Source organism: Camelus dromedarius, chromosome 3 (assembly GCF_036321535.1).
Source record: "Camelus dromedarius isolate mCamDro1 chromosome 3, mCamDro1.pat, whole genome shotgun sequence".
Classification (NCBI taxonomy): domain Eukaryota; kingdom Metazoa; phylum Chordata; class Mammalia; order Artiodactyla; family Camelidae; genus Camelus; species Camelus dromedarius.
In genome coordinates this window covers 35521237-35531981 of record NC_087438.1, presented here as the reverse complement: position 1 = coordinate 35531981, position 10745 = coordinate 35521237, and the positions used below count along the sequence as shown (strand labels likewise).

The following is a 10745-nucleotide window of genomic DNA, read 5'->3' as shown; positions in this document are numbered from 1 at the left end:
TGTATATGTTAATCCCAAACTCTCCTAATTTATCACTCCCCCAACTTTGGTAACCATAGTTTGTTTTCTATGTCTGTGAGTCTATTTCTGGTTTGTAACTAAGTTCATTTGTATAATGTTTTTTAGATTCCACATATAAGTGATACCGTATAATACTTGTCTTTTTCTGTCACTTGCAGGTATTTTTATATGTTGCTTTAAATCCTGTTTTGAACAGGATTATTAATAATAATACTGTCCTAAATATTTGTATAAACCTTGATGATTCTTTCTTAACTTGAGTTGGGGTGTTTCTTATTTTAAAAATACAGCTTAGGATGATTTGGAGAAATCATAACATAGACCTGGTTGAAGGTGGTGCCATAACTGTCTTGTTTAATCACCTTTTGCCCTCTTGGAGGGGTCTGGGCTGAGTGGGGGATATACCATCAACTGTTCTTTATTTCCATAAAAGACAAACAGATAGTCTTCTAAATTTTATTCAGAATAAAATCAGCATAGTATAAATATATCAGTGGAACATGTGAAAAAGAACTTGGTTTCTTAACAAAATCAGCCCTAAGGGGTCAGGAGGGGACCCTAACTGTGTTCACTTTAACTACATTCAACTACCTTTGAAGTTGGCCTGTAGAACGTATTATGAAACAAAAACAAAAACAAAAAACAAGCAGCTGGTAGAGCAAAGAAAATCATCTGTAGTCTTAGTTTGCGTGAGATGGGGCCAGCGTGCTTTTGATCCAAGCCTGGTATTTCTGGTTTAATAGCATGTAGATTCCAGGTTTCTTGGCATCACCACATTTGTGACCTCCAGAGACTAAGGCATAGAAGGCACCTTTGCAGACCAAGGGGCCACCTGAGTCACCCTGGGAAGAAGAAAATGAGCAGATACTTGGTAAGAAGCTGTTGAACTTTTTCCACCATCAACTGTTAATTACTCAAAGGATCATTATCTGAGTCCTTGGTTTGTGTCCTGCAGAGTGCCTGATAACAGCCTCTGACTCAGTATAGGTTCTCTGTGTCTCTGTCTCCGTCCAAGACCATGGTTCTGTCCATCTTTCTGTCTGTCTCTCTTTGTCCATGTCCCGGTCTCTGTCCAAGACTATGTATATATACATCCTTTCGTAATCAGTGACTGTCAAACTTTATTCATCAAGAAGCAATTTAGACACAAAGTTTGAAATAATCCATGAAATAAAATAAATTTTTAAACTGTGAATTTCATTTTGGTGCTCATGGATCTCAAATCAGGTTGCTACTGGAACTGGCAGAAAAGAGCAACGTATTAGAGTAAATGTCTTGGTGGCAGGGACTGTATCTCCTCTGTTATTTTTTTTCCTGTTTTGCATCCTCATGTGATTGAACATAGGGCTCTGCATGTACCCAACACTCAGTACATACTTGGTCAATGAACTGATTCTTGAGGACTCACTCTGCTCACTCTGACAACAAAACATGTGACAACAATTCTGTCAAGGGAAGTGACAAGGTGTTAGAGGGGAAAGCCTGGTCTTTCAGATAAGGAGCTGGCTTTTAAATCTAAAGAGCAGCCTTTGCCTCTGCTGCCACTCACATCGAAAACTGCAGTACTTTGTGCTTTGGTTGGCTGCAAAAATAGAGACTTAGGGGGATGACAGTCTTGGTGCACTGCAGCTACATGTGATCTTTGAAATCATCACACCCTCCCCTCGATAATGCTTAATATAGTATGGTGTGAATAGTGTATTCTACCTTTTAAAAAAATTACTAATCCATCTGTGCTAGGTAGCCTTTGTCACCTGTAAACATGATCATCTTTTTTTTTTTTTTACTACCTCAGGAAACAAAAGATTTTGAAAAGTATTTTGAAAAGTTATCTTCTAATCACCACTAGTGAACTTAGCATTAGTAGGCTTTCTAAGGATGGTAACACCCCTCAGAAGAAGTCTGTAAAAGTTATCAGATATAGTTAATTATCCTGATTAATGAACATTTAATGAGTGTTCACTATATGTTGGGGAAGTTCTTATGACTCATTCACATTGGTAGATGGGAAAGAATAGAGAACACTGTATGCAGGAATGGAGTGCAACTTTTCCGAGTCGTGGTTTTGTGTTCTCCATTTCTCTCCTCCTCTGTGCTAGTGTGCAGAGGGAGTCCGACTGTAGCTCAGCACCCTGAAATACCTGTTTGAATGACAGGTTCTTACCTGGCAGGAATCCTTCTGGCCTCTGGCATCTCCTGCACATACCATGTTTTTAGTTATGATAGGATTATGGTTGTAATAACTAGGGCTGTTGCAAACTTTTCGACTTATGACAGTAACTGTGACTTCTCGCAGAGTATCAGAGGGACTAAAAAGTTCTGGGTCAGTGGCTCCCCAGCCAGTAACCTGGCATTTTGTTCCAGCTCTAATATCATTTTTGGATTTTGGGTAGAGCAGTTGGACATGCTTGTTGAGTTTTGCGGCCGTGTGAAGCTGTCAGATTGAAAAAAGAATAAATTATCATTTGTCCCCAGTAATATTCTGTTATTAGTCTGAGCGATGTATGTGTGGTCCCTCTGTTCTAGGAGGGCGTCCCCCTTCTTGAATCTACTTTGGTGGTAGCCCACAGCTGCATTTGTCGTTGTTGCTTTTCTGAACATACTCTTCATTCCCCTTAGAGTTCAGTGATGCTTGGGGAGGGAGCTTACACAGAGCAGGAATTTTGCCCAGTCTCAAGCAAACTGGCCTTTATTCTTCTTTGGATGGTTTTCTGTGGAATAACATCCATAGGTCATGACTTTGAGGGCTGTGCTGTTTCCTGCTGGATAGGACCCTTGGGTATGGTCTAGACTAAGTTTGGACTAGACTAAGTATGGTCTAGACTAAGTTGTAACTCACTTCTGTGTCTCTGAAGTCACTTGGTTGGCTCTGTTGTCTAAGTGCCTTGTATTTTTTACTTGCTAATGATAAAAGCATTTGGGAAAAAAACTTTCAATGTGGATCTTTGGGCCTGTTGGGATGGTCTCCTCCCACATATGTGAACATCAGAGCTTTTTTCCCTTGTGTAAACACAGCCTAGATGCATTTGTGATAAATTCTTATTTCTTTCAAGGCCATAAATAGAGTAAAGTGGGCCCCATATAGAATATGTCACAGTCACCTCAAACATGGGGAGAGTGCTAACAAAATGCTTCTGTGTAGATGATTTGACAACTGAACTATGCTGTATAAGAATGTTGGAAGAATTGAAGGAGGTCAGTGTCACATACCTCAACCAGCATAATATCATTCGATTTAGGATCTGATGTAAATCTTGGGAATCGTATGAATTTTTTAATCTCAAACGTTTGTTTGGAGGCCTCATTCTTTGAGAGAGAGTGTGCTCCTAAAACCACTTTGGAAGAACGGCCTTTGGCAAACCTAAAAAAAGCAAAGAGAATAGAGGCAACAGAATGATTCCCAAATCCCCTAGTGGGATTTGGAGAAATGGTGGAGAAAGCCATATGAATATAGAAATAAGGACCATCTCTAAGATAACCTGCCTAGGATTTGGTGGAGTGACAGAGGTCTCAGTGGACCCAGTCATAAATGGATGGTATCAAGGGCCAAACCCACCCCACTCCAATTCCCCAGCGTTACAAACAATTATCAGAACTTGTACCCTACTAGGGGGACAAAGGAGTGAAATCCTAAATTAACTGAGATCAAGTTTACAACAAAATTGTGTTAATTTATGTAAAAATAAAGGAAATTATATTTCTCAGGTTTGTGGGTTGTGATTTACATCCACCATTGTTAAGAATTTTTTTATTAAAGTAAAGTATACATAATATAAAATTTATGGCTTTAACTGTTCTTAAATGCACAGTTCTGTGGCACTAAATACATTTACATTGTTGTTAATCCATCATCACCATCAATCTCCAGAGCTTTTTCATCTTTCCAGTTTTAAGTATTTTAATAACTAAAAGGTAGAGACTCAACTCTACACTTGCTAATCTGTTATGTCTAGACATCATCTCAGGGCAATATGGAGAAATAAGGTCCATTACCTGGCTGTCAACTATGCTTATATGTTCTGTCCCCTCAATTAGAAAGATGATTCGGACAAGAGAGGAAAACTTTCCTCAAGGTGAAAGGAAGACACTTCAGAGTTAGTACCTATTGATAATTCCATTGTGGGGATTTAGAGGATATAAACTGTTGAGTCAGATGAAGAAACATTTTTTTGTTTGTTTGTTTTTTTAAAATCCCTGGTCATATATAATTTTAGTACCAGTGTTTCAGTAATGCCATAGTTGATCTGATTTACTGTATGTTGAATAAAATTACATTTACATCTAGTTATAAAAATAGAAGTGGTATTTTTTGAGATCTTGACCACACCTTAGAGCCATTTGCATGCTACAGAAATATCCCATTTTAATGTGTGTTCTCAGGAAGCAACTTCAAATCCTTTTTTGGAACAAGGAAGGTTATGAAAATAATTATATTTATTTATTTACATATAACTGTTGCATGGAAAAGGGTCAAGGCAGATTACAATAAAAACACACACACCCATATATACAGATGAATAAAGATTAATAAAAATTAAAAAGATCACAGAAACTTACAGAAAAGGAAGAAAAGTTTATTTCAGATTTGGGGAACCAGTGAATGGTTATGGTGGGGTGGGTTTTAATATGGTAGGGCTGTGACTGCCAGGAATTACCAATTTTTGGTTTCTACCAAAAGAGTTTATTTGGGGTTATTTTGGAAATTCTAGCTCTATTTGTTGAAAAGTTTCTGTTGCAAAATCAGGATGGGGATGAAATTTCTCAAGGGATGTGGATCAGATTTCCTAGGATTGATTCAAACTCAAATTCAGCATACTCACTAAATCCCAAACTTTGGAGGGGAAGGATAATATAAAATCCCTGGGACTACTGGTCTAATAAAAAAGATGTATACATGCATAAATAACGAGCCTGGAGAAGCCTGGGAGGTACAAATGTGGGATATGGAAGATGAATCTAACTACGGGAAGGGAGCTGAGAATATTTCTGATTTTCCTTCATCTTTTACCAATTTCCTTGATTAGTTATGGCTTTGCAATGCTTTGGTTATTTTTGTCTCCATATATTAATACCCAAAACAACCCAAGACCATGAATGCTTTCTGAACTTTCCATTTCTAGATATGCTTCAACTGTAATCTGTACTACAAAGGTCAATTTTTTCTGCCCACGGGATACCTGGAATTACCTGAGTTCCAAGATCCCACCTCCTCAGCTAAATTCAGGTCTGAATTCACGCTGAGGATAAGTTACAATATCGATGTCTCATTTGCACAGCACAGTGTTTCTCCCTGGGGGAGTCTTTGGACCACCTGCTTCAGAATCATCTGAAGATGTTTGTTTAAAAGCAGCTTTCTGAGTCCCATCCTGGACTCACCTGGAACAGAACTACATGCAGAGCAGAACCAAAGTATTGCTTACAGTAAATCTTGTCATCATCTGCTGAAGGCATCCATAAACGTCTCTATTGAGCCTATCGATAACCCCTTTCTGTGTTAAAGCTGAGGGACTGTATAGTCCTTACGAGTGAAAGGGTTCTTTTACTGGCCAGAGATGACATACCTCATAAGTAGGGGAATCAGGACCCAAACCCAGCTTCTGTGACTCTAAGTCCAGTGCCAAGGGAGACTGGCAGAGGAAATAAGAGTCTTGAAGGGGGCTTGGCTGCATGGTGCCTCTGTAAGCCCTGTGCTGAGCCCTTTCAAGCCTCTTACTTCCTCTGCCGTCCTACCTTGGCACTGAGCAATGTTTCTACTTAGATCCGTTCCTCCAGATGTGATAATGAAGGCAGGATCCCTATTTCTTGGAAGTCTCTTACCTAAGAGAGGAGGGAATGATGCTGCTGTCAGAGAGGGGCTGTTACGGTCCTATCCCATCAACATGATTGGATCATGAAATGTGTTCCTCAGTGATTACCATGGAAGGTATAGGTATAACATTAGATAACATTTATTAAGTTATTGCAGTGAGCCAGGTTTTGTGCTAAGCATTTTACATATTTTCCCTCATTTAAACTTCACAACAGCCCTGTGAAAGAGGTATTATGATTATCCCCATTTTGCAGATGAGGAAATTGATGCTCAGGTAAATTAACAAACTTGAGAAAGTCCCAATGATACTAAGTGGAGACTCCAGGATGCAACGCAGATGGGATTAAAGCTCAGTTGGTTTGAACCCAGGGTCTGAATTTTTAACCATACTACTCTGGAAGCCTTGAATAATTTGAGATGGAGTGAGGCCGTGTGGAAGGGATTGTGGGGTTTCATCTAATCACTGGCGAGGCAGGTGAGAGGACGGGGGAGTGTTCAGTGAGAGAAGGCATTGGAAGAGACTCAGGAAGACAGTGAGACAGTGGGCAAGAGTTGGTGAGAGTTTTGCTTCTGATAAATTAAAATGCTGAAAATAAAACAAGATTATTTTTTTAAAGCCAGTTTCCTTTTATAATTGGCATGGCAACTAACAAATGGGTCAAGAGACTAAGTGAGGAACTTAGGATGGGTAGTGAGGCGGGAACACCCCAGGTTTGGCCTCCTTCATCATTTTGCTGAGAGAGGGGCCTGGGGTTAGTAAGCTATTCCCACTGGATACTTGGGAGTACATTTGTGGGAAGCCACCATTGAACTATTTCATAAATATTTTGGATTTCATAAAGCTTAATATTTTTCTAAGCACAATCTGCCTACATTTTTACACCCAAGTGTCCTGTAGAGGAAATCTGATCCACATACTCTGGAGTTCTTTAAACTCCAGCCATTTAAAATAATATTTAGCAATAGGTTTTTTTTTTTTTTTTTAACTGGAAGACCTCTTTTTCCCCAATTTGTCAATTTGGAAATCTACTTCTACTGAGTCAGTTCACTTGACAAAATTTAAAATTCAACTTAATAATACTATTTACCTTTGGATAGTACTTTATAGCTTGTGAAGGACTTCACATACTGTGTTTTAAGTTTAGCAAAACCCAAAAACCAAAACCCTAAAGAAACCCCTCCAATTTATTTCCTTTTTTCTATCTAGCATTTGTTCTGCATTTATAATAAGTCAAACTCCACGACTGGGGAGATTATAATCCACTTGAAGTGTAACCATAAGCGTATTTGAAGATGTACATGGTTTGAATTGAATGAATATCTATTGATAGTCACCCTCTACCCAGCTGGTCCCCAGGGGACAAATGCCCTGGAAAGAACAGAAGTGATAGGGACACAAGGGTGATTTCTATGACAGCAAGAACCCCCGCTTAAATGAAGTAGCCATATTAAATTGGAAATAAGTGGCTTGCTATTTAGAAATAAAATAGAAGTTATCAATTTGCAGGGTTCAAAATTTTAAATTTGTGTTCAGTCTCATTAAAATGGGGCAACCAAACAAAACCCCCAAAACATAGAGAAGCAAGTCAATTCAGTTGTTCCATTTAGATACAGCTGATTCCTGGAGAATAAACCATTACCGCTAAGAGGTTCTTAGGTGAAATGTCATGTTTGTAAGGAAAGGGGAAAACCCCATCTCTTCTCTTAGCTTATTCAGTCAAGGAATATAAGGAAGAAACTTACAAGCAAAAAACAATCCCCCAAACACAAACAAACAAAACAACCACAAACACCAAATTAGTTTTCTATCGCTTTTCCTTTTGTGATGGTGGCAGCATGCCAAGAAAGATTTCGGACATGTTTATGAAGTAAGAGAATCACAGGCTGAGAAAACCTTTCTGTCTTTAGAAAACCTTTCATTTTAAGTATCCCAGAAAAATGTATTCTACAGTTGTATTCTACAATCTCTCTTTTTCTGTGTAAATCAGTAATACTTTCTCTTTTTCACCTGGGAAGACTATTATCCCTTACAGCTGTGATTCCCAAACTGTGGGTCTCAGACCTCTTGTGGGGGGAGTGGGCAGAGGAGTTAAGGTAAGGGGTCTAAAAATCTACTAGCAAAGCAACTCCTCATACAGATAACAGTAATAATAGCTGCAACTTATTTGTATTTACTGTGTGCTAAGCATGCCAAAATGTTTAAATAGATAGTATTTAATCATCAAAACCCCAAGAAACAGGTATGCACTACTATTATTATTACCCATTTATAAAATGGGGAGCAAACTCAGATTGTCTGATTTCTCCTAACAAGCCCAGGAATACTGTGGCTTCAGTAATTACTGTTGCTGAGTTCCCTGGCATTACACTGAGGACTTGAATTTGTCTAACGAGTTGCCTAGATCTCCCTAAAAAGAAAAACTCGGGCAGAATTGCAGATATGTGAGAGAGTAAATAAACTCCAGTTGGTCAGTTATCTCAGAAGCTAAGGGAAGATCAAAACCTCTCCTGGGAGAAGTGAGTGCTTCTTCTGGCCAACTTGGGGAAAAACATGTAAACATAGTACTCACCGAGAGTGGCAATGGGCGGCTGTCAGCACCCACTGAGGATGGATCAGAACTCCCCCACAAATGTGATTACCGCCATACTGGATGGAAGCCATAAATGGCCTGGAATGAGGTGACACCTCTCTCCCTCCGATAATCTCCACGTTGAAGCCTCCAAAAGAAAACCAGAAGATTTAACGTAAAAGATCTAAGCAGATTACTTCATGTAATTCTTATTTTGACTGCCACTGTATCATTTTCCAAGTTAAAAAAAAACTCTATAGTCACCTAATAGTTATTATAATTACTGACGAACAATTGTAGAATACATTACAATATAGAGGGATCGAAGTGGATGTAAAAATCATTTTCACTTATAACGTGACAATAGAATCCCTAGAAATTCATTTAATGCTCACATGTGGTAGGTATAGGAGATACTTACACTCTGGAGTCATAGAAGTCCCAGCTATTAGGAAACACAGAGAAAGAGAAGAAAATTTAGGCATTTTAATGGCTTAGATTTAAGAGGCCCAGATGAAATATTCTGACTGTATTGGTGAAGGAAGAAGATTCTGAAGACTGAGTTTTGATTCTGCAAATTTAACTTTCTCACCACAAGTGTAGTAGAGTAAAGTTTTTTTTCACACCTAAGATTAGAGGTATAGAACAGTTCGGGAAGTTTCAGAATTATGGTTTTGGCACTTTTTGGGGAGAGGTATGTGTGCCATCAAGAACTCATTTCTGGAGTTAACCATCTTCAATATCTGTATGTACTCATGTTATAAATGGGGAGAGAATAAAAATATGCAAGCCATAAGAACTTAATGAAGTTGCAGATAGAGTTCAAAGATGTTCATTGCTCTAAAGCAATACTTACTATTTTTCCTGGCAGCAAATGGTGCCTATCGTATTTAATGTCTTTCTATTTTTCTTTTGGACGTAGATTTATTATGTAGAGAGACACAGAACCTTTCACAGATCACGCTTGCCTTACAATAAGGCTTAGCTAAAGCCTGAACATCATCCAGAGAAACCCGTATGTTTTGTAGCAAACTTATTCCTAGTCATGCCATTTTCTCTAAATTTGACCAAATTTCGTTAAATTTTAGTTACATTTTGGGAGATTTCATAATGTTATTAAAGGGGAACATTGGCAACATATTTTTAATTCCGATTCTCTCTTTTACTCATTTTTAATTGAAAATGACCATGTTTTTATCCAGGGCCTTAATAATAATATCTTTTAAAAATCAAGGACTGCATTTTGTCATTCTCCCCAGGAACAGATGAAACGCATTGCCAGGCTTTCTACACTACTTTCTTCTTTACTATGAAAGGTATTAGACTCTATGAGATTCTGTTCGTACCAGGTGCAAATGTTATAAAATGAGTACAGATAGACAAATCAGGCACCATGACCCTAAGAACTTTCCAGAAACACTGACTAAAGTTTACCTTGAATTAGCAGATCTTATTTTCTTTTTTCTAAGATACATATATCCTATCTTTAATTTTTTTATAAAGGGGAATTGAAATCCAGAGCTATTATTCTTGGCAGATTGCAAGAGACTCCTACTAAATTGTTTTCTAGCATAAGACAGTAGTAATAATAATAATAATATAATTATACATTATAATTTAATAATATAAGTAAAGTACCTTAAATTATTTCCCAAATTCTGTTTACATGGTTATTTATATGTTTTCATGTCTTATATCCATGAGGGAGGCAGGACAAACTATTATATTCATGTTACATCTGAAGAAATAGGCTCAGGGAGGCTAGGTAATTTGCCTGCGTTTACACAGCATACTACCTGGACCAAGTTATTTGCCTAATCTGAAATAACTTATATGTTAATAAATATACCACCAGAGCACAGAATTTGAGAAATGTCCTGTTTTCACTTTACAGGGATGCAGTAACCATAAAATTTTCCTATATATTAAGTAAGAAGAATGAACAAAACCATTGTAGAGCAGTGACTTCCTGTTTTGTAAACCTGTGGGTGAAGCAAAGAGGAGCTGGATTAAGAAAAGCCACAAACTTAATAAACCAAACTTGTTAGTTCCAGCCAAATGTACCCATTAATTTTCAAGCCATCTTTGTCACTGTTGGTGTGCCTTCGATGGATTCCTCATGTGCCACTTTTGCAAGCTGTGAAGTGGACCTCATGATGCCAGCTCCCCACTGTATCACAGTGATGTTGGAAACATAAGGAAGATAATGTGTGACATTTGGAAATGATTTGAACTATGAGGAAGAAATGAACTGTGTAAAGACGAAGCTTCATTTCTGTCGGGGCCTGGAGGGAGGAGGCATAGTCAAAACCATCTTTCAGCTGCTTATTTCTGTGTAGGAAGGA

The 10745-nt window shown here is 38.1% G+C and overlaps 1 protein-coding gene across 1 annotated transcript; it reads right to left on the bottom strand.

The window, feature by feature from the left end:
* Window positions 1-463: 463 nt before the first annotated feature.
* Window positions 464-8980, bottom strand: GZMK (granzyme K). Its single transcript, XM_010977773.3, has 5 exons — window positions 8822-8980; window positions 8401-8548; window positions 3232-3382; window positions 2186-2455; window positions 464-863 (listed from the first exon to the last, which is right to left on the bottom strand). Exons 1-5 carry the CDS (start codon window positions 8883-8885, stop codon window positions 702-704), a joined length of 795 nt encoding a protein of 264 aa, XP_010976075.1. The 5' UTR covers window positions 8886-8980; the 3' UTR covers window positions 464-701.
* Between the last annotated feature and the right edge of the window lie 1765 nt (window positions 8981-10745).

Bases quoted from the DNA above. Each gene is read 5' to 3' on its own strand.
- GZMK (XM_010977773.3), bottom strand. From the start codon at position 8,885: ATGCCTAAATTTTCTTCTCTTTCTCTGTGTTTCCTAATAGCTGGGACT. The intron at 8,549-8,821 runs GTAAGTATCTCC...TTTCTTTTGGAG, and splicing joins GACTTCTATGACTCCAGAGT to GCTTCAACGTGGAGATTATC. The intron at 2,456-3,231 runs GTATGTGACACT...TCAATCTGACAG, and splicing joins ATGATATTATGCTGGTTGAG to CTTCACACGGCCGCAAAACT.